Source organism: Cryptomeria japonica, chromosome 6 (genome assembly GCF_030272615.1).
Source record: "Cryptomeria japonica chromosome 6, Sugi_1.0, whole genome shotgun sequence".
Classification (NCBI taxonomy): Eukaryota; Viridiplantae; Streptophyta; class Pinopsida; order Cupressales; family Cupressaceae; genus Cryptomeria; species Cryptomeria japonica.
In genome coordinates, this window is record NC_081410.1 from 21,392,520 (window position 1) to 21,417,612 (window position 25,093).

Here is a 25,093-nt window from a genome sequence, read left to right on the forward strand (position 1 = left end):
AGCATCTAAGGTACTGTAGTTGGTCCACACTGATGTATGTGGTCCAATGAATAGTACTTCTGTTACTGGGTGCAGGTATTTCTTACTTTTTGTTGATGATTACAATCGTAAGATGTGGGTGTACTTTCTTAGACAAAAATCAGACGTGTTTCGTGTATTTTAGAAATTATAGGCCTTGGTAGAAAAAGAGTCTGGTTGTTCTATTATTACTCTTAGGTCTGATAATGGGGGGAGTTTTGTTCTACTGCTTCCTCCACTTTTTGTGATACACATGGCATAAAACGTCAGTTAACCACACCATACACTCCTCAGCAGAACGACGTTGTAGAACGTCGTAACTGCACCATTACAGAAATGGCTAGGTCTATGTTGGAACACAAAAATGTTCCTAAGAAGTATTGGGCAGAAGCAGTGTTTAGTGCAGTCTATCTCCTTAATAGGTCTCCCACTCATGCTGTTAAAGGGAAGACTCTTGAGGAAGCCTGGATTGGTCGCAAACCCAAGATCAGTCATTTGAAAGTTTTTGGCTCTCTTGCATATGTTTGGATTCCAAATGCGAAGCGCTCTAAGTTGGATTCCATGAGTCAGAAGCTTATGTTTACAGGATACAGTGACAACCATAAGGCCTACCAGCTGATTGATGTACATACTGATCGTCTCATCTTCAGTTGCGATGTTGTCATTGATGAAGATCGAGGACCATTTCAACTTTCCTCCTCTGAGCAGAATTATGAGGATCCGCCTTTGAAGGCTTCTGATTTAGGTGTTCGTCTTCCATTTGGTTCACCTGATGGGAGGGATGATGCAGATTCTGTATTTGATGATGCACTACTTGAATTTCCTCCAGATGATGCTAATCTTCCACTTGTTCCAGATCCTCTTCCACCTCCAGTTCCAGTTATTCCTCCTCTATCTGATGTTGGCACATCTACTCTCCAGCCTAAGTGGTGGGCTAAGACCATCAGTGATCTTTGTCCTGATGAGCTCATTGAGGGTAAATCTTCCAGAAATAAGGGCAAGCAACAAAATACAGTTAACTTTGCTCTCATGGCCAACATGCATAGTATTTATGAGCCTCAGACTTATACCGAAGCAAAAGGGATTTCGGAGTGGGAACAGGCAATGGATGCAGAATACCAAAGACTTTTGAAGAACAACACCTGGGTTCTCTTTGATCTTTCTCTAGGGAAGAAACCCATTAGTTGCAAATGGGTCTATAAGGTCAAGTATCATGCAGATGGTAACTTGGATAAGTACAAGGCCAGATTAGTTGCTCGAGGATTCACACAGTGACAGGGCATTGATTATGAGGAGACATTTGCTCCTACTGCCAAGAAGAGTACCATTCGTCTTCTTCTCGCTATTGCAGCTCAGTTTGGATGGAAAGTCCATCAGATGGATGTTAAGAGTGCCTTCCTCAATGGTTAGTTGCAGGAAGAAGTCTACATGACGCAACCTCCTGGTTTCAAGGTTGCCGACAAAGAACATCAAGTATGTAGACTCGTTAAAGCATTTTATGGGCTTAAACAAGCTCCTCGAGTGTGGTACATTAAGATTGATCAGTACTTGGTTGCTCATTGTTTTCAGCATTGCCCTTCTGACAGTAATCTGTATATCAAACACTTTGGTAATGATATTCTCTTTCTTGTTGTCTATGTGGATGACTTGATCATTACTGTCAGTTTAGCACATTTGATTGCAAAAATCAAACAGGATTTGTGCAAGGATTTTGATATGATAGATTTGGGGCTTCTCCATTATTGTTTAGGTGTTGAGGTTTGGCAGACTGATGGTAGCATTTTTATTTCTCAGTCTAAGTATGCCAGGAGATTGCTTGACAGGTTTCAAATGCAAGATTGCAAACCTGCTTCCACACCTATGGAGACTGGCTTGAAGTTGTCAGCCAAGTCTGATTCTCCTCCTGTAGATGAAACACAATTCAGGCAACTAGTGGGCAGTATCATCTATCTTATTGCTACTAGACTTGATCTCAGTTTTGCAGTGAGCTACATTTCACGCTTCATGACAGCCCCCAAGGCTAATCATTGGGTAGCAGCGAAGCGTGTGCTGTGTTATGTGAAAGGCACCTCTGATTATAGACTTCTTTACACTAGGAGTCATGATCCTAGACTCAGTGGGTTCACAGATTCAGAGTTGGCAGGCTCGGTTGATGACAGGAAATCAACCTCTGGATATGTGTTCAGTTTGGAATCCGGTGTAGTCACTTGGACTAGTAAGAAGCAGCAGGCAGTGGCTGTCTCCTCGACAGAAGCAGAATATCGGGGAGCAGTTAAGGCAGCTTGTGAGGCAGTTTGGCTTCGTCAGATGCTTGCGGATATGCGAATATCTCAAGCAGGTCCGATTCCCTTGTTCTCTGACAATTAGGGAGTTCTCAAACTTGCCAAGAATCCAGTCTTCCATGAAAGAACCAAACATGTAGAGTTTCATTTTCATTACATTCGACAGCTGGTTGAAGATGAATCCATTCAGATGTTGTATGTTCCTACAGCGGAGCAGCAAGCCGATATTCTCACCAAGCTCCTCAGTCTCGATAAGTTTGTAAAATTCAGGGGGTCTATTGGTGTAGTTGATAGATTGAGCATTAAGGGAGGGTATTAATATTATATTTTCCTAAGTTATTAATGCTCAATAATGTAATATATTGTAATTTTAGTTTCTTATTAGAAACTTTCTATTTTATATTTCTTTGTAATTCTTTATAATGATATTCATGATCATTCGTAAATACAACAATTATTTTTACCAAATTACTTTTGTAATAATAGTAACATTTTGAATAAGTGTAGAACTATGAAGGATGCTTTTTTGGTACAATGGGAAAATGATTAAGGTAGTTTTTTTTCCAATGTTCCACGGCCATTGGGAATGAGGAGACAGGGTGGTGGTGCTGATATAGTTATACATATACTTATAGTACTTGAAAAACTAGTTTTGAAAAGATGTATAACAGTATAAGAATTACATTTCAATTGAAACTATAGGAAATCAGTAAAATTATAAAATAGCAAAATTTGGAATACTAAATCTAAATACGAAGATTTCTTGAATGCTAATTGCTAAATAAAATTTGACAAATGAAATTGTCAAATTGGAGATTTCTATTATTATCGAAAATATGAATATCTGATGTCATATGAGATATCACAAAGTCTATAAAGATGATTTTATGATTCATTATTACAATGAGTAGCAAATACAGATACTAATAGCAATAGAATTACAGAAGACAAAATGCTAAAATGTCCAAACTCAAAATGTAGCGAAGGGAGGCATCTAATCATCTTCAAACTCCTCATTATTGGAATTGTTGGACTCCTCAAGGTCAAGATCCCTCAAGCACACACCAACCAGCCCTACATCTAAAGTGGTAGGATCATCCTCATCAATCTGTGAAGGCTCCTCTGGCTCGACATCCCATTGTGCCACTGGACTCTCCTTGTACATAACTGTCTTGCGGTCCATGAGACGTAAAGCACTGTGTATAGCCACAAGCTTCTCTACTCTCTTAGAGGTAAGTTTGTTCCACTTAAGAAAGTGGATGAAGCTATATGTAGACCACTTCCTCTCAATAGCTGAAGAACTGGAAACCTGGGATAGCAAACAGATAGCTAGAGTGGTGGTCAAAGATTTCAGACCATGACAATTCCACCACAAAAGTGGGTCCTCCTGAGCCATAGTTTCTATATCCATCTTTGCTGCATCTGAATAGCCTCTAAGAGTGGCAATTCCCCACTCAGTGTGAATTATGCTCGCATCTCTAGAATCATACATCTTCTCTATGCACTTAAAGAAACCCGCCTTCACCTCATCATCTTGAATCGGTGTCACTCTACCCTGTCTAGCCTTGTACCACTTAGGATTCAAGGCAAAGGCAACCATATGCAAAGGAGTGTTCAACTTCTCCCATCTGCGCTAAATGATTGGCTGGATGTGCTCATTCTAGAATGCTAGAGAGGGGTCCTTCACTTGCACAACAACCCTCATTTGGTCAAGCATAGAGTCCATGCACTCATACACCTCTCCAAGGTGAGGTGCATCCCCATCCCCATATTTGATGAACTGGAATACTGGAGAAATGACGGAGACAATGTATTTTGCAATAGTCCAAAACACATCACTCTTCACTGTCTCCTTCACCCTTCTCCCATGCTCTATCTTGGCCTTGGCCCACCTATTCCACTCATTAGTCATAACCATGAGTTGCAATGCCTCTTGCAACTCAATCATTATGTCCAAGAGAATGAAATAGGATGCATATCTGGTCTCATTTGGTTTCAAGAACTCCTTCGCGAAGGTCCTAAAGAGTGCATGTGAAGTGTGGTGGTTGTAGATAAACATCTGCACATCTCTCGCATTGCTGAGCACTCCTCTAATCCAGTCAATCTTCCCCATGTCCTTGAGTGCATTGTTCATGGCATGCACACAACATGGGGTCCACCAAATATGTCTATAGGCTGCCTCAATGAGTTTCCTTGCTGCTCTACACACATGGGCTGCATTTGTCACTACTTGGACCACATTTTGTGGCCCAACCTCCTCAATAGCCTCCTCGAGGACTTGAAACTAAAAATCAGCATCTTTGCGATGCCTTGTACAATCAATTGCTCTAAGGAAGTATGGGTCCTCTGCACATGTGACCATGATATTGATGAGTGGACAATGGCTAATGTCCGTTCACCCATCCATAACTATGCTGCACCCAGATGCCACCCAACATGCCTTCATCTTCTCCATCAAAATAGTGATCTTGGAATAGCTCTTATCCAAGATCAAGGTCCTCAATTTCGTCTAACTTGGTGGCACATATGATGGTCCTCAATTTTGTCTCACCTGATGGCACATATGATGGTCCTCCATTCACCACCATAGACATCATCTCCTTATAATAAGGAGACCGTGCAACATGAAATGGGATGCCATTGGCAAAGAAGAACTTGCCAATGGACTCATCGATTTCATCCTCAGTTGCACATTAAACAAATCTGCTACGGGGTTACTCTGTGATGTGTGCAACTTGCGTTTCCCTGTCTCCCTAGCCTCTTGTGATTTGGGCATGGCACTAGAAGTGGAAGTGGGTGAAGGTCTAAACATCATTCCTCTTGTTTGTGAAGAGTGCAATGCATGTGGAGAAGTATGTTGCATTTGCTGGCTCTACTGAAGGGCTGCCCTAGCAGACAAAGTAGTAGGGACTGAAACAACTCTGTCATTTGGAATGCCCCAAAGCTTGTTCATCTCAATTTTGTACTCTATATTTTTAGTTTCCTTCAAAAACTTACAATGATCCACCCTTTTCCTGTCTCAAAAAGGAAGTGTGCATTCACTCTAGTGATGCTACCAAACCATTCAACCCCACAAATGTTGCACTTCCATTTCCTTGTTCCCCTCCTCTACGTGATTTGCCTTCTATTCTTGAAGCAAACTGTCTTAGAGGAGATTTAGGATCATAAGCACCCCTAGCATATGGTGCCAACAACTCTAAAGGGCAACCAGTACTAGCTAGTGCACTCGCCATGGAACTAGATTGGGCTCTAGGATCAGCCCCTTGGTCACCCCCCTCATCCTCAGGTTCAAATTCTAAATCATTTTCACTATGAGAATGGATTTCCATCTCCTCCTCACTCATGTCATGGGAGCTCATTGTGATAGTGACACTGCATTTCACAAAATAAAAATAAAAATAAATTTAGCCTAGTTTAACAAATTGAAATACAAATTTGAAATTTCAATTTTGAAAACAAAATATACAACTTTTAATTTTATATTATTTAAAATAAAAATAATAAAATTTGATGTTGAATTTTGAGGTCAAAATGATGAATGATTTATTCATCATTTTGCCCTCAAGATGCAACATCAAATCTGATTTTGAGATGAATAAAAAAAGAAGTTTAAACAAACAAAGAATTGAAAATCAGAAAATAAAACAAACAAAAAACAAGAAAAACCCTACCTTGTGTTTGAAAAATCTCTCCAAAGTGTTGTAGAATCCTCCTCTTCTGCTTGCTCCTTCTCACTCCTCTCACACTTGCACTCACTCTTTTCACGCCTTCAATCAGACTTATCCAAGTTTTTCCTCCTCTTCAGCTTGCTGGAAAAAAAAATTGAGACTTTCAAAATGTGAGTGAAATCACCAAATATGGTGGTTTTGTGTTGTTTTGGGGTAAGAGGGCCCACGTCGAATTAGGGTTACCCCCAACCCCCAAAAATAACACTTTTTTTTTAGAATTAAATTTTTCATGCCTTTTTACATCTGGGCGACGAGAGACCCCCTAAGAAATGCCTAGGTGTCTCCCAAGGAGACGTGAAGACGTTTCCTCGTCTCCGGCGCAGCACCTGTGACGGTGGCGGGAGATGTCACGTCCCCGTTTCCTTGTCCCGGAAATGTCCCCGTCTTGGAAACGCGGCTCAAAAAGGGGGGAAACGCGTTTCCGTGGAACGCTATTTCTTTCTCTTTTGCACGAGTTTTGATTTAGAAGTGATGTTTGGATCACATTTTGTCATGGGATAAATTTTTGGTTACATGTTTTATGATTTTAAATCTGGGTGATGCTCGACTGCATCCATTAAACCAAGGTTATGCTATAATGTGCCACATACTCTTTTCACTATAATCTGTACCCATACCTTGACCTATGCCCATTCAATACGGTGTAGCAACCAATTTAGAAGAGCTTAGTATCATAGAGTTCTTGTAATTATGACCATCTAAGTCCCTAAAATAAACAAGAGAAATCAAGAATATGATTTATTTACTGTTTTTGCCTATTTTGAAATGTACCTTGGAAATCAGAAATGGAGTTTTTGAACTTTTCCACAACTTCAAGATTACAAACACTTACTGCCTTACATTCAGCAACAAGACTATATAATTAGAATGGACAATTCCTTGAATCTACTTAACTTTATTATTATAAATATCTTAAAGTGAACAACATGAGGACTTGAGGTGTAATGTCCCCAATTAGGGATTACCTGAATTTTGTCCTAAATTAGTAATTCCACAATATAGTTTATCATTTTTTCAAATTATGAGAGTGACTTAATCTAGTCATAAACATGTATTTCTACCTATAACCAATCATAGTTTAGTTTGGTACGAAAGCCTCGACAGGGCGCTTGTAAATTGCTCAACCCAACTAAGCCCAAGAGCGCACATCGTCCCACTATGACAACTCACCTCTTGGCCCTCAAGAGGCAGGAACATCCCACTATGACAATTCCATCCCTTGGGGTGGCCTACTTAGCTTGGGAGAACCGGTAAACTGTAATTCTCTAACTTACTTCCTCCTTTCATTCCTTTGATTGATTAAGAGATTAGACATGCACACATATATAAATAATCAAAGTGATTTATTTATAATCTTATCCGTAATATTTATAATTTGTTCTTTATATATATATATATATAAATCTTATTGATATTATTCCAAGTATATATGTTTGTATATCAAGCTATTATAAATCTTGCTGACATCATTATCATATATAAATCTATTATCCTTATTCTGTTCTATATAAATCTATGTAAATCTTTTATGTACTATGAATACATGTGTAATTAAGTATGACTATCATACATATTGCAGTCTATATTAATATTACTATTAAATTCTGCATAAGAACATTATCAGGCTTCATATATTAAGCACATCCCCATGCATACCACCAAGAACAAGGATGTTACTGCCTGTAACTTAATAACAGTTCTGATCTGATCTGATCAATGGTGATGTCACTGGAGGCTTTTGATTCCTTTCCTTTATAGCTAGAGGTCACACCTCTTCATTATGGATGCCCTTTGGCAAGAGACACACCCTTTCACTATTAGCACCCTTTGAAAGAGTGCAACTCTTCATTACTTCTGCCCTTTGAAAGGGACACAACCTTTCACTATCAGATCTGCACTTATTTAAATCAGATCTGCACTTATGATTCTCAAATTATCCCTCCTTCGAAAAGAAGTTCTCTTCTCCCTTTTATATCTCATGTTTAAGGGAGTCGCAACTTTTCATCTTATGCCTTTTGACCATTCATTAGACTTAAATAAATTTTAGTTATTTTTAATTATATTCTTTTATATTTTAATTTTAATTTTATTTTTATTCTTTTGCATTTTAATTTTATTATATTTTATTAGTAAATTCTATTTCAAAGTGGGGACATTACATGAGGTAAGAAGTAGTAACCCATATTTAGACTATATTCGGGGCCTCTATCAAAAGAATCCTTGTGGTGTTATATATACTATATAGCATATACTACATCTTTGAGGTGACAAGATCTATAACCCATTATTACTATGCTTTGATACTAAATGATGTTAGCTAAGAGAGCCAATTGCAACAAAAAGAAGAGAGAGATAAGAGTTTGCTGCAATGTTAATGGTGTATACTCATCTGTATTATGTATCTCTACAAAGAAAATATGGACAGGGAATCTTCTAGAAATAAAAAACACTCTAAAAGAAATAAGGAAGGTAGACAAGGAAGCTTCTTGGAAATGAGTGAGAAGCTTATAGAGAATTTATGTAAAGACAATAAAAGCTATACATTAAGCATGTTTTCAGCTGACATGTTTGCCTGACTCTTCAAGGGGAAAATTCTTCCTTTTCACAGTTTTGAAACCGAATTTCTATTCTCAGTATCTGAACCACATTTACTTTTGATCTTTTTGGCATCATTCTGCTTTCAACTGTGTTTCTCTAACGACATCTCGAAAGTTTCTTAAGTTTTCTTTAATTTCCATCACTAGAAAGACAAGTTCAGTGCCTTTATCACTCACATGCATCTTTTGCACAGCAATAAACTTTTTCTTCAATTTTGAGTACTTGCTTATTTCCTACCATCCTGGTTTTTCCTTTTCTATTTATCTTTGTGAACCTTTATGATGTTTAGAAGGTTCAAAATTCTGACATCTTTTCTTGATCTTTTCTACATTGTAGTTCTTTGGACAATTCTTTGGGAAATGCCCTATTTCAAGGAAGGTTTTATATCAAAAACTATGGTTTCATGATCAAACTATTGAGTCCATTGGGTTCATTGCACATTTTGTGTCATCATTCTGGCATGAGTGTATATGAATTCTTCTGGGCTCTGCTAGAATCCTTATTCCAAGGAAGTTTTTCCATAAAAAATTGTGTTCTCATGATCAAGCTATTGGGTCTGTTGGGTGTTTTGCGTGTCGTCATTCTGGCATGTGAGTGTATATGAATTCATTTAGGTCTGCTAGAATTCATAAATTGAATGTATTATTTCCAAAATGAGCTGTAAATGCGTTTGTGTAATTTAAATGTAGGATTATTGGCCACCTAATACACAAGATTTATGTACAAATGTTGAAGTATGTTACTTATTCACAGTTCCATATGAGATTTAAAATTTTAAAGCATTTTTGTGGCTGTTTCAATTTGCATGTTGCTTCAGTCCTATATAGTTAGTGTAGAAGATTTTGTTTCCATTTCATTCAAAGACCATATTTGCAAAAAATTTAATTACTGAAAGAAGTTTGCATTTGCTGCTGTGCCAGATAGTTGCATTTGCTGTATTTTCTCACCAACAGTACGCATTAGCTGCAAAGGACGCTCTTAATGTAAGAAGATTTTGAGAAGCCGGCATCTTTAACTTTCTTTGCATTTTATTCTCAAGTATATATTTCTTAGCTATGGTTTCTACTGTGATTGTCTGTGTCTTTAGTTTGGAGATATAATCCAAACTCAGATTGAACAATTTCTCCATGTTCTAATAACTAGAAAATCAAAAAATGGATTTCCACTGAATCTTGAAATTAATAAGGTATTGTTAACATTATTTCTGTGGTCATTAAGCATATTAGCCTCTAAATTTTTGGGTTGGTAAAGTCATGCTCACATGGAATGATTAATGTCTTAAGATAAAACGAGATCACGTGGAACTTCTGATTTGTTTGTAGAATATGATAAGCATTCTCTGTCGTTTCTCTGACCTTGTATGATACAATATATGATTTTTTGTTTATAGTAGGAAGGACAGTTATTCTAAAGGTGTAGCTGTATTAGTTTTCTTCATTAAGATATAGGCGTGAATTATATTAAGGAAGTGCAACTTGCCACTTGAGTCTTGATTTAGACCCTTCGACCAGGTTAGTTATCATTATGAAACATGAGGAACATATAATACACAATATTATAAAGAGAATTCTAATCATCATTGTAAATTACATAATGTGCATGTGGGATTCAATAATACTTTCCCTAACAACCTATCACCATTATGTTGTTCCTTGGGAAATCATATAAGGTGCCTTGACCTTATTCCTTTCCATCAAGCCCAAGAGCACGGAATGACACCCATTCAGCCTCCTGGCTCCGCCTGGAGTGGCATACTTGAATGGAACTTATGTGCTACTTGTATCCCTTATTATGTATTCGATTCTACTCTCCATAATGAGATGGTTTGTTGGTTAAAGTATTAAAGAGTCTTTAATATATATAATCTATTATGCATAAATATCATAATGGCAACAATATTTTAACTGCTTATCATTCCTACATATTATCAAGTGGAAGACCAGATAACAAGCTAGCAAGATGAGAGTTCTTTGCATTAGGCATCATACCGAATACTTGAACAGTATATAAGTCTGCTGACTAGTTTTATTAATTTGCTTGATTGATTGCCATATTTCTCTTCTTTGATGCCTTTTTCCTGATTCCCTTAGATGTTTCCATTTTATATCTTCATATCTCTATATGAAGGAGGCAATTGCATAGAAGGGGGGTTTTGATTCAAGGGAGGGACTACTTCTCACCAAAGGTGACGTCCCTTTGTTAACAACTCGTAGCAACATAATGTTGTCTTTGTGAATGCTTGATTGCTGCTTTCTATGCTTGACTATCGCTGCCTCATATAAATTATTTTTTATTTTTTTAAATTTAATCTTTTAATTTTTTATTTTCATTTTATTTATGAACTATTTTAGGAGGAAGGCTTCCCAACATATGGAGATTGCCTTATATATAAATGTTTATATTGTATTTATTATTACATATTATATGGAATTTAATGTACATTATTAAATAAAAATATTATATAATTTATATTTTTATACGTAATACTCTTTAAATTATATATATATAATTTAAATTAATTTATAAGAAATTTAACAATTTAACTATTTTTTTATAGAGATGAAATGAGAGGGATGGAAGCAAGGAGAGAGACCTACTTGAGTTAATTCACAAATGTTATTTACCTTAAAATATACTTCATTGGTTCACATACATCACATCAATGATGCAAATCAATGAAATCAATTTTGATCATTCTTGAATTTAGGGTTTTTGAGTTCATATAGTGATTTTTGTAGCTTCATCAGTGAATAGACTAAAGGTTTAACTATAGGTATTTGAAACTCTGTACATATGTAAGCTCAAGATTCTCAAATATTTTGATTGACACCACCAAGCTCTCTCACTAATGTATTGTAATTGTTGGAGATTAGACTATTAGAAACCATTCAAATATTGTGTTTTGACTCAATGATTGCATATTAGAGCAATAAACTTGCTACTCAAAACAATCAAATTCAACCAAAGAATTTCTATATAGAAGATAAAAATGTAATTCTTTACTCTTATACTCTTGACTTAATTTTTTTATACAATTTTAAGACTGTTGGTGTAAATAATTATTCATCTTGGATATTATTACACCTTACTTAAGTTTACTTAGGTACATGCATTTCATAGTAGTTTGGGTATGAGACACTTGGGTGTTTGTGCCACATTGAGATAGTGTGTGTAGGAGAATTTCCACCTTTTATGGTGTGATCTTGTTGTTACACTCCACATTCAGTGGGTGATCCACCTCATGTGGAATATTATATTGTTTCTCCTACCTACCCACACCTATTTCCTACCTACCCTTGTTTCTTGTTGAGCCACATGTCATGTTTGTGTGCTCACATATCCATATAGCCTTGCCTACATAAGCAGGCTCATATTCATTTTATGTAACGATTTGATGATCCAGTTGATCAGTATTTTCATCTTGATAGAATACAGTTTATTTCTATCATATATTTTGTCTCTCTTATTTGTGCTTTTCATTGCCTCTTGATCTTGACAAAATCTCACATGGTATCAGAGCTAGTCCATGTCTCACATGGTATTAGAGCCATTAGAGTGTCATTGGTTTGCCAATTGAGAGAAATTTGATGCTTGCATTTTGGAGCTTTCTATTGCAGGTTATTATTGAAGCTTGATGGGTCAAATCTGAGGTTACCATTAGATTGAGGAGGTCCAAGAAAGTCAGTTTTGCCTTTTGTTTCATCCAAATCGGACTTTGAAGGCCAAATCTAGAGGCATTTGAAGTTTGACGCTGCGATGGAAATTTTCTAGAAATTATAATTTTGCAGGCAATTTTCAAATAGCAATATCTCACTCATCTGGACTTGTTTTTTCGAGCAATTTTTTTTGTTTTGGGGTAGAATTTCATGATCTGTACAGTGGTGCAGGATTTTTCTGATTTTTGGATACAGGCTTTTCATAAATGGTGAAATCTCAATTTTTACAACTTTGGAGGCTTCGTTTGGGCTCATATGGACTCCTTTTTAGGTGCCGTTTTTTTTGAAAGTGCATATTTTTTCATCTACTTTCATAATTTGCCATATTTTTGCAGTGATTTTAAGTAGAAATTGTACATTCAGTATTTGACCATTTTTGGCATATTTGGTACTTGCATTTTGCTTGGATCTCAGTTTAGATCACTAGCAGTATTTGTTGAAGTCTCTTAGATCTCATTTTGAGAAGTTATAAATTGAAATCAGAAGTCCACTTTGCCTTGTTTTGCAAGTGGCCCATTGTATACGCACTAAGTATAAAGTGCCAAAATCACCATTTTGGGGGGATTTCTTGATTGAGTATTTTGGGGGGGTGTCTTGTGTGATTGTGCCTCTCTCTATCTTGTGCTTTTTCATTTTGGTGCTATGGGTTCTCCTAAATTTCCACTTTTAACTCCTCATAATTATGCATCATAGAAAATTAAGGCATGGAGTAAACTAATGGAAAAATGACTCATTCATTATGTAAATGAAACTATTACAGCACCACCTGATCCTAAGGCTGATCCTAATGCTCAAATTGAATGGCTTACTAAGAATGCTATGTCACTTGGAACTCTTAGAAAGTATGTATTAGATGACCTCATTTTTCACATTGATAAGTGTACAACAATTAAAGAGCCTTGGGATATTTTTAAGAAATTGTATGGTCAAGTTGATGAGATTAAGGGCTACAAGCTTGATAGTGAACTCACAACTTTGGATCCCAAAGATTTTGATACAATCCAAGATTATGTCACAAAAGCAATTGAGCTAAGAGCAAAGCTAAAGGATTGTGGAATTGACAAAAAGGATGCTCAATTGGTTTATAACTTGTTGGACAAGCTTCCTTCAGAGTATGCAACCTTTGTATCTAGCTTTCACACCCATAGGTTAGCTCAAGGTTCCTCATACACTTCTCCCTCATTTGATTCATTCACGGAGATGTTGATACTTGAGCAATCTAAGTTGACCACGATGGTGACTTTCAAATCTTCAAAGTCACAAGCTTTGGTGGCTTATAAAGGGAATCGAAGTAATCAAGGAAAAGGCAAGAATCAAAAGCAACCTAAGTCAAAACCACAACAATATGGAGCACAATCTTCCTTTCCACAACAAGGCGATTCACCATTCTCACCTAAGAGGAAATCATATAAGGACAATTTTTTTTGTGGATATTGCAAGAAGTTAGGATATGATGAACATCATTGTTATAAGAAGGATATTGATGAGTTGAAGCATCTTCTTGAGAAGAATAGAATCAACCTATCTTCTAGAATGTCTACATCGGCTTCTTCTTCCAAGGATAAAGGAAAGAATCACTCTTTTGGGATAGATAAAGGAAAGGGCCAAGCTCTTTGTTCTACTACAAGTCCTGATTCAGGGAGATGGCTTCTAGATTCAGGGGCTTCTCATCATATGGCATCTTCATAGTCTATGTTTTCTACATTTGAGCCTTGCCACCTGCCGCAAATTCTGATGGGTAATCATACATACATGGATGTGATTGGGAAAGGATCTATTGCCATTGGGGATAACTCCTTCAATGATGTGTTGTGTGTACCCCACTTGACAAATAATCTTCTTTCCATCTATCAAATCACACATGGGGCAACTAGGAAAACTGTGGAGTTCACACCTGATTCAGTTATCATTAGAGACTTGGAGAGTGGAGCTATCATTGCAACTGGGGTGGTTGATCATGCATCTCGGTTGTACTCTTTTTCAGATTTTGGTCCTATTGATAAGGTTGGTTCTTCCTATGTTGATGATTCAGATTTTGAGGAGAACTTTAGGCATTTGAACTTGGGGATTCTCACATGTGACTCCGTTCTTGAGCCTTGCATTTCATCTCCTTCTATTGATATCACACCACCTATTGCACCTGATGATGCAGCTAGTGCGACAGTTTTGCCCTCTTATGATTCGGTGCAGCAGGATATTTCAGGTCTTCCAACTTCAGTTGATTGGGATGCCTACTTGACAGACATTGCAGGTTTGTTTGTGGACTCCTACATTGCAGATTTGGGAGACACCATTCATGACATTCATCTTCTCTTTGATGAAGATGATCCTTCTTTGATTGTTGCGAGGGATCACTCTGACCCTCTTGTGCATTCTCTACATGATCAATCTTTAGAGGTTGACATGATTGTGGATACTTTTGTACAACACTTGGAGGAGGTCTCTTTATCTTTTGAGGAGACATATGAGTCTTTGGATATTGTTCTACATTCATCTCCACTAGATCTTGGAGTGCCTTTTTCAGCAGTGTGGCACAGTTTACCACCTTTGGAGGGGGTACCTTTCAGCATCGACATGGGGACACTTGAGCAGTTTTCAGAGATTCCTTTCATCATGAGTATTTTTTCTCCATTTTCCTTTCATGGTTGGGGAGACTTCATGGATACACCTTTGGTTTTGTTTCTTCCTAAGGGGAGGAATGTTGTTCAACGTTCATGGAGCAGTTTCTTCATTCATCTTCGAGCTTCTATCATTGGTGTAGATTCCAGATTGAGGGGAGGCTTCCTAGTCTCTCTTCTTCTTCTCTCATATGGGGGGGACTTTTTCCTCACATGTAGTTTTGTTCTTCTCATTCATCATTGAGAGCATTGTGTGCTTTCATCATCTCTCTTTTGGGGGAGGGTTTTTTCCCATTGGGTTTTCCTCTCTTTCCCCACTTTGTGAGAGATTTCCTTGCATTGGTTTTCATGCATTTGCATTTGTACATGGGTGCCTAACATGGCCTCGTAGCCGGGACCCATCTTGCATTTCTTAGTTGCATTGTAGACTTAAGTGCATTCCCCTAAGTTGCACTTAAGGGGGGGTGTTGGTGTAAATAATTATTCATCTTGGATATTATTACACCTTACTTAAGTTTACTTAGGTACATGCATTTCATAGTAGTTTGGGTATGAGACACTTGGTTGTTTGTGCCACATTGAGATAGTGTGTGTAGGAGAATTTCCACCTTATATGGTGTGATTTTGTTGTTACACTTCACATTTAGTGGGTGATCCACCTCATGTAGAATATTATATTGTTTCTCCTACCTACCCACACCTATTTCCTACCTACCCTTGTTTCTTATTGAGCCACATGTCATGTTTGTGTGCTCACATATCCATATAGCTTTGCCTATATAAGCAGGCTCATATTCATTGTATGTAACGATTTGATGATCCAGTTGATCAGTATTTTCATCTTGATAGAGTACAGTTTATTCCTATCATCTATTTTGTTTTCTCTCATTTGTGCTTTCCATTGCCTCTTGATCTTGACAAAATCTCACAAAGACTAATCTATGTTATAAACTTAATAAGCTTATTATATAGTATGTTTACTAATATTTTAAATTATTTTTCTGATTAACATTTATACATTTTTTATTTACTCTCTATTATCTCTCTCTCTCTCTATTACTTATCTCGATCACCTCTTTTGATTGTCACTCTTCCCCTTCTATCTATATCTTCCTATCTCTCTCTCTCTCATTATCTCCCTCTCTCTACCTTTATTTCTCACTCTCCATCTTCCTATCTCCTTTCATTATATATTTATCTCTCTCTTACCCCTCTACATTTCTCAAGTTATATATATCTCTATCTCCCCTTATTTCTATCCCTATGTCTCCCTCTTTGTCCATTTATCCCAATTACTCCGTCTTTCTATACCTTTCAACTTCTCCTATCTCTCTTTCTATTACTCTATGCCCCTCTCTATCTATGAATATATATCTATCTCCCTCTCCATCCCTCTCTCTATATATCCCTCTCACTCATATAACCACTCTCTATGCTTCTCCATCTCAATCTCAATCGCGATCTCTTTATCTTCCCCCTCTATCTCTATACCTCTCTCTATGTTACTTGTCTATATTACATTCTTTCTCTCTCACTCTTGCCCCATCTATCTTTATCTCCCTATTCCCCCCCTCTCTATCTATATATCATTATCTCTACCTCTCTTATTTACTTTATCTCTCTTGCTCTCTCTCTATTTCCCTCTTACTCCTCTCTCTATCTCTTTATTCATACCTCTCTACCTCTATCTCCCTATCTCTTTATCTCTCTCCCTCTAACTCTCTATCTTTTCATATCTCCCTCTCTCCCTCTTTATCTATTGAGCTATCTCTTCATCTCTCTCTCTCTCTCTCTCTCTCTCTCTCTTATCCAATGATATAGAGGGGTGGAGAGAAAGGGAGAGATACGTGTTGACATTTTGAGTTTGTTGGCATTTTGCATATAGATTGCATTAATGATATGTTGTCATTGATGTCAATTGAACCGGTAATGGTATTCATGTTATTGCTGATATTGTTGTTTTTGATATTGGCTAGTAACTGGTAAGAAGAGCTTTGTGGAAGATGTTGTAAACCGGTGTAAAGGGTTAAACCTTTCTATGCAATGTAATCAATAAACCCTATCAGCTATTAAACCCTAACCGATCAAGTTTGATGGTTTATTATCTGATAAGCGGTAATGATGGAGACACGTGTGATCATTGTATGAGGATAAGTTCAAATTGTTTTGGCGCGTTTGTTTTTTGTCTAGGGAAGGAGCAAAGTGGATTGCATCTAATGCACAACGCGTGATGAGTTACAAAGTCCGATGAAGCGGTGATTATGGAGTGGTTGGAATTTTCTTGAAGAATGTGAAGAGATTGTCATGATTTCTAACGGTCAAGATTGTACCGACTTGTTTGTAATCTCGATTATGAGAATTAGGTTTTTGTTGTGTTATCGACCTAACTGATTTGTATTTAAGGTCGATGGAGTTGTTTGTAAAGGTTGTTGGCAAGATTGATTGAAACCTGTTGAGTGTGTAGTTGCCTAACCGGTGAATGGATCTGCACTTTGAGTGAAGGCAGATTGAAGCTTAGAAGGATTTGATCAAGCAAATGTAGTGCTACTCATACAGATCAATAAAACCTGTTGTTTTCTAACAATTACAGTAGAAATGAAATCCCTTAACCGGGTAAGCTCTAACAAGCTTGGTTACTCATTAAATCCTCTAACAAGGTGGTCCATTAGCTTAGATTCTTAAACCCTCCAACGAGGTTACTTCTAATAGGGTATTGTGCTTTTCATCAAGGCATATTTGTAAATCCCTTAACCGGAATTAGTTTTTAACAGGATTTATTGTAAAGCTTTAACAGGCTTGGCTCCTAACAGGGCGAACTTCAGAAGAGTTCAGATAGCTATCCTTGTGAGTCTCATCTCACCGCGGTTTTTACCTATTTGGGTTTTCCACGTATAAACATTTGTGTCAAGTGGTGAATGCTTTTGTGGTTATGATCTTATTTGTTGATTTGATTAACTTCTGATAAGGCATGATAAGTAGAAGCATTGAGAGATGAATATGTTGAGTTATGATTAAGCATTGTTGATGTTTACAAGATTGAAGTTGTTTGCTGTTAAGTTGTCATAACAGTTAAACTGGTTGATGTCAAGTATTCTTATGAATATTGATCTTAACTAAGATATGTTTACTTTGTGTGACTGAATTTGAGTTTAGGAACTTTGTATCAGTTTTTCAATATGCTGATTCACCCCCCCCATCTCAGTATTCTACCGGATACTTATTCTTTCATCATACCATCAATACGAAGAGGAGGAAGAGAGGGAGAGAGATAGGTAGAGAAGGGAGAGTGAGAGGGGTGGATAGAAATGGAGAGAGATAGGTATAGGATTGGGGAGAGAGGGAGAGAGAGCTCAATATGTATAGAGGGAGAGATAACCCATTATATAAAGAGAAATAGATAGAGGGTGACATAGAGTGATAGAGAGGGATATGAAAAGGAGATAAAGAGATGGAGAGGGATAGGGAAAGAGATGGACCTAGCTTCATTATTGGTACCCTCTCCTAAACGTTGACTGCACCTAGCAATAATTTGACCTTGATGATGATTTGGATCTCTTTGGCATCAACATACACTTGTTTGATTCATTCAATTTTGGTGCCAAATTTTTGTAGCATTAGGTTGAGGAACCCACTTCCTCAATGGATTGGCAAAGAATGTTAGCAATAAATGCACCATCCTTCACTTGTCCACAATCCACTCTTTTCAAAAACATTGCCCCTCTAGGGACACTGCAATAACATTGATCAATGGGCGATTTCTTCCATCATTCCATCCATCAAATATGATAGGCATCGTGTTTCGATCCATGAATCCTTTATGGGCTTCAAGGAGTCCTTTACATATTCACCTCCTTGTCCCATAAGGTAGTACGCGTCATCTCATTTCTTTGGCCCTTGTACCCATTTGGAGCCTCATTGATCGATCTTGCCAATATGGTGAAAGAACAACATTGAATGCCAATCCATTAGCATAGACACATCTAGCTATGTCTTGATTGGCAATCTCTCTAGACTCATTGTGAAATGCCATTTCCAACAGTCCCTTTGATCTCTTATGTTGAGAGGTCACTGGTTCTTCAGATATGGACAAAACTGGATGGCCCTCTGTAGGTGGAAGAATGGAAGTTGATGGAGAGGCCTTTGATCCTTTCTTTGTCTTTAGCAAAAGATGAGTTGCAGCTTGTTTCCTGGTTGCTTGATCTGCTTTTGCTTTCTCTTCAATATATACCAATACTTGCAAATGCATAGGAATGGCCCAACAACCATTTGGGAATATTCAATGATCAATCTTCAACTATCTCCGTGTTTAGCAATGGAGCAAAATGTTTTTGTTTTTCATTCACAGTAGCAAAAATGAGATAGCTTTTGTCTTTTACATGTTTTGTATGAGCAAATTTAGGGTTAAAGGGGCAAATTGCACTTTTGCAATAAAAAAAGAGTTTTATAAAGTAAAAAAAATCACAAATTTCTCTTGGGTTTGTTCATCGACACGTTGTAGAGGGCAAATTCTTGTTGGGTCCACTTGGGTTCAGCAGGGCTGGGCCTACAGGCTGTGGTCAGTACCCTCCCTGGAAATGCCATTTCCAACAGTCCCTTTGATCTCTTATGTTGAGAGGTCACTGGTTCTTCAGATATGGACAAAACTGGATGGCCCTCTGTAGGTGGAAGAATGGAAGTTGATGGAGAGGCCTTTGATCCTTTCTTTGTCTTTAGCAAAAGATGAGTTGCAGCTTGTTTCCTGGTTGCTTGATCTGCTTTTGCTTTCTCTTCAATATATACCAATACTTGCAAATGCATAGGAATGGCCCAACAACCATTTGGGAATATTCAATGATCAATCTTCAACTATCTCCGTGTTTAGCAATGGAGCAAAATGTTTTTGTTTTTCATTCACAGTAGCAAAAATGAGATAGCTTTTGTCTTTTACATGTTTTGTATGAGCAAATTTAGGGTTAAAGGGGCAAATTGCACTTTTGCAATAAAAAAAGAGTTTTATAAAGTAAAAAAAATCACAAATTTCTCTTGGGTTTGTTCATCGACACGTTGTAGAGGGCAAATTCTTGTTGGGTCCACTTGGGTTCAGCAGGGCTGGGCCTACAGGCTGTGGTCAGTACCCTCCCTGGACCCATAGCGGACTGGCCTAGGACCTTGAACCTGGTTCAAACCGGACCAAGACATGGGACTTTCTCCATGCGAACTGGTATCCTAGGAAAAAAACAACACAAGTGTTTTTCGTATAAAGTTTATGTTTCTATTTGTCACTTACCTCAAGTAAGCCAAAAAATGAAAATCATAACATGTCAAAAAATGAATTGAAACAACTAAAATGTGTGGATATTTTATTCCCGTTGAAGGCATGTCCATGTCGGGAACTCATGAGGCATTGTGGAAAACTTGGTCGAGCAATTGATGAAAACTCGCTGAGTACTTGGTTGACTGAGTGCAGAGAGCAGAAAACATTCATGAGTCAGCTGAGTACTCAGAGAGTTTTCAATGTATGGCTCCAATGAACCAGCTGATGATAGTCAGAGAGTTTTCAATCTATGGTTTGAATAAGCCAGCTGATGACATTGATGCTTTCTATGAGGAATGTCATGATGATTTGTATTGATTTTCATATGTAGTTGCACTATTATAACTCATTTTGATGATTATTTTCATTTGGGTGTGGCAAAATGTCAATAACCATTAACAAATGAACCAATTCATAAATATAAAGATGCATTGCCAATGTGCAATATCACAGACAAGGTTATATAGCTACACGTCTCTTCTCAATAATAAGCACTATCATACATAATTATAATTTATTAAACTATATTGCCACTTTCATTTTTAAATGTAAACTATAAAGATGCTTTGCCAAGCATGCAATATTAGAGGCAAGATTGTAGCTATACATCTGTTCCCAGTAACAATATATTCAAACTGGCAATATAGTTCATTGTATTATAATTATGTATGAAAATGCTTTTTATTGAGAAGGGATGTATACCTATAACCTTGTCTCTGATATTGCACCCTTTGCAATGCATCATTATATTTTAAATCTATAAAATGAAAAGACATTCTTGGAAGATGGAATGGTTTATTTTTTAATGGTTGCTGAATATTTGCCAGTCATTTGGCCAAACTGAGTTGCCAATGAGGTGGGACTGTTATCAAAATAAATGGTAAACTGGCTAGGGTCATAATCTCTCACTATCTCTGATTTTCTATTTTGATCCCATTTTGGAAATGGGAGTTAAATGATCAGACCACCCATAGTTACTCCATCCCTCCACGTCTCTCTGGTTTTCCGAATCTTGGTCTTTTCTTTGTATTTTTGTATCTTGGCCATTGCAAATCCAATTTTTGATTTAAAAAAAATTCACATGATAATGGCATTTCTGACACAATTAGATAACCTATGTCACTCTGTGCTAACCTCTTGATGGCCAATCTCTTAACTGTTTGGTCAGGAATTCTGTGTGGGTCTATGGCCTGGATCAATTCTAATATGCTCATTTGAGAAGATTGAGACAGTGGGATTACTGCATATAATAAGGTGATGACGATACTCTAAAACAGAATGTCAGGTATTAGGGATTGGTGTAGCTGAAAGAGGCAGACAAATCCTCTCCCATGTTTTTAAATGGGCAATAGTATCTTTCTAATCGTTTCATAAATCAGCTTCCAAAAAATAACAGGTTTTTTTCTTTCTGCAAGATAGAAATGATCCAGTTTGTCTTTCTTGATTTGACTGGATGGATTGTCTTATGAGATGCATAATTTAAAGACTCTAAACGACAATTCCTTTTTTATATCAGGACATTGCATCTTGTAGTGATCGTGAATCAATGTTCCAAGTTCATTAGAATATTGAACCTCAGGAAACCTTCATTATTTTTTCAGTTTGAATATTAGAAAGAATTAAATCTGCTAGGCTGTACATATTTCTTTTTATAGATGCTTACAAACCAGAATCTTGCATATGCTGGTCAATTCTCTAGGTTCATGAGTAACAAATCAGTAGCTGCTAACTACTTGTTTACCTTTTGATTTATTTGTTTTTACTTACTGAAAATAAGTAGTTATAACCAGGCACACATGCTAGTACATGTCATATAATGTTTCTACCTTTTGCTTCTTGAAATATCATGTATTCATGTTTCTGATTCAATAGAATAAATATTTGAACAGGGCTTGACATTTGATCCTGAGACAGGAGCAACTTTACATATTGAGCTTGCAAGAGCAAATTCTCGGATAAAACGATCAGGTACAAACAGAAACTGCATGTTTAAACACTTATGTTTAGAAGAATGTTGCTGTCTTGACTCTTTATGATGCTTGCTATTGAATGAGTCTGTCTTTGATCTGTGCAAACAAGGAAACAGAGTTTCTAAGCTATTCTTCCTATTCTATGCAGATGATGGAAGCAACGGTCCTTACGATAAAAAGATCAGAGGGCCAATGGGTGTGCCAGGAGTATCTGATGATGATGGTATGCTCATGTATATTTCTCACCTAGGTCAATAAGGTCATTTTTTGGCAAGAAAGTCTTGACATCTGTTGTGAAAATACAGTCCTAAACATTTAGACATCCATCATAGCACTTCACTTTCTCATCGAGGTGATAAGACCATGAATCTTGAGTTTTGCACTCATTATAAGGGAGTATATATTTTGTAAGTGAAAGTGTTCAGCACAAACCTGAGTTGATAACCAATCCTGGAAATATATGTTATTGAAGTTTTTGTAAGTGATGGTGTGCCAGGAATATCTGATGATAAAAGATCAGAGGCTCATGTATATTTCTCACCTTGGTCAATAAGGTTAGTTTTTGGCAAGAAAGTCTTGACATCTGATGTGAAAATACAGTCCTAAACAATTAGACAACCATCATAGCACTTCACTTTCTCATCGAGGTGATAGGACCATGAATCTCGAGTTTTCTACTCATTATAAAGGGGGTATATATTTTGTAAGTGAAAGTGTTGAGCACAAACCTGAGTTGATAACCAATCCTGGAAATATATGTTATTGAATTTTTTAAGTTTTAACAGATCCTTCAAAAGTCAAATTACATCTTCCCAAAAGGTTTGAGGGGAAATTCAGCTGAAGACCATACAGTAAGAGCCATGTAGACTTCGTAGAAAAGCAAAGTATCAACAGATTGGTTCTTTCAGTGAACAGGTCAAAGGAAGATATCAAGAAAGCAATGGTGCATATGAAAATAACTTTTGAGGGAATTGATATTTCCAAAAACTACACTTCAAGAATCCTTTCAAGTGATCTTTTAATGTTGTTCTATTGTAGAATAATCTGTGATACGGTTTTACTTGTATTTTGAGAAAATCAAGAAATAACTTGGATGAAGCATTATACATTTCAGCTTGAGATTGCCTTTCTTTGATTCTATACCTCTCTTGTACTTGAAGCCATACCTTGCATTAAGAATTGCAGCACTTCTACTCAAAGAGCTACCTCTTTGTTTATTTGAGCAAGCACACAATCTAGTTCTTGTTTATGCTTGTTTTTCTAGTGGATGCCAAGATTATGTAATGCGTTACTGCAATTATCAGTGCTTGTATTTTTGTGGTGATGCTCTCGCTATTTGCATCACATTTGGTTTTATTGAAATTGTCTCTAATCAACCACCTTTAAGGTGAAGAGTATGGCCCATCCAATTCTATAGCTGAATACTTTTGTCGACCAATATTTTAGCATAAATAGAAAGAAGGAAGAGTTTAATGTCCTTGAATGTTCAAAGTATGTGAAACCAAAAGGAACAAGTTGTAATGATAGTATGTGAGACCTATAAGAGGCAAAATGTTGTCTGATTAAGCTAATGGCACAAATCAAAGATCCAAACTAGCCAGGATGGCTAAAACCTAAATGTTTAAAAATCCTCACCTTTACCATGTCCATATGTTGAGAAATCTCTGATTCATTTCAAACAAAGTTGGTAAAGTCATTAATGCAAATCCTATTATAATTTTGGAAGGAACAACAAATTGTGCTTTTGGTTCTTAACTACAGTAGCTAGTATGCCATTTCTATTGATGAGAGATATGTGGGACATTTTTTTTGAACTTAATGACTAACCAAGGTATTGGACTTTTCCAATTCTTCACCATGTTACCCCAAGTTTTTGGTAGGAGGATGACAGGGGATGGGGGGGTGAGAATTGGGGATTATTTTCGGGCCATTTTTGGGGATGGTCGGGGACGACAAAGTTGATGATTATATAAAAAATAGGGAAATTTTAAAATATATAGGGGAAGTTTAAATATTCATATGATAACATTGATAAAGCATTCACATATAATTTATAGATCCTTAATACATATAATTTGTGATAAATTGATGGTTCACATGAAAGTCACACAAATTAACAAATGTTGAAACTTAATTAAATTGCTTTCATAATTCATTGTTAATAAGCATGTGATATTAAAAAATAGTACACAAGTTACAGAAAAATGCCCAAAGGCTGAAAGTTTCATTTTCAATTACAATATGTAAAGACAAAAAAAGAAAGTACATTCTTCTTCTTGATCTGCATCTCCCAACACTGCATCAAAATCAGAGAACTCCTTTGAGTCAATGACATTGTGAGGGTTTGCCTCATCCAATGGAGTCCCAACCAATCCTTCCTGTGCCTCCTCCTCATCAACTTGGGCGATCCCACCGTAAAGTTGGAGTCTTTTGATTCTTTGGAGTGTAACGATCCTAAAGTTTTGGAGTACTATGAATGGCCACTAGGTTCTCTGCTCATCTAGAGGTTAGTCTATTCCTCTTGTAGAATGTATAAAGCTGTGTGTGGAACAATTCCTCTTTCTAGTAGAAGAACTGGCAACCTATGAAAGGAGGCAAATGGCAAGCATCTTCAACTGTGTGTGGTTTATCTTTCCCATGCCATGTCCACCATCCAATAGGGTGAGTTTGAACTAATGCAGCTCTATCTATCTTCACTTTTGGTTTATTTAATGCTGGACCACAAAGATTTGTGAAGGCAAGACCTGGTGTGCAAAGTATTATAGACTCCTCAACAGGATACATCTTTTGAAAGGCCTTCATCAAGCCTTGTTTCACCTCTTTGTCATCACAAGGAGGCAGCCTTCCAGGCATTGGTGCATACCATTTGG

General features: G+C 37.0%; 1 protein-coding gene across 2 annotated transcripts in view; it reads left to right on the forward strand.

Moving 5' to 3' along the window:
* Nucleotides 1-25,093, forward strand: part of LOC131048043 (uncharacterized) — a 123,928-nt gene that overhangs the window by 28,715 nt on the left and 70,120 nt on the right. For both annotated transcript variants that reach the window (XM_057981885.1, XM_057981884.1), the window contains exons 3-5: nt 9,547-9,609; nt 22,143-22,221; nt 22,372-22,446. In XM_057981885.1, coding sequence (XP_057837868.1) covers nt 9,547-9,609; nt 22,143-22,221; nt 22,372-22,446 — 217 coding nt within the window. The remainder of the gene's footprint in view (nt 1-9,546; nt 9,610-22,142; nt 22,222-22,371; nt 22,447-25,093) is intronic.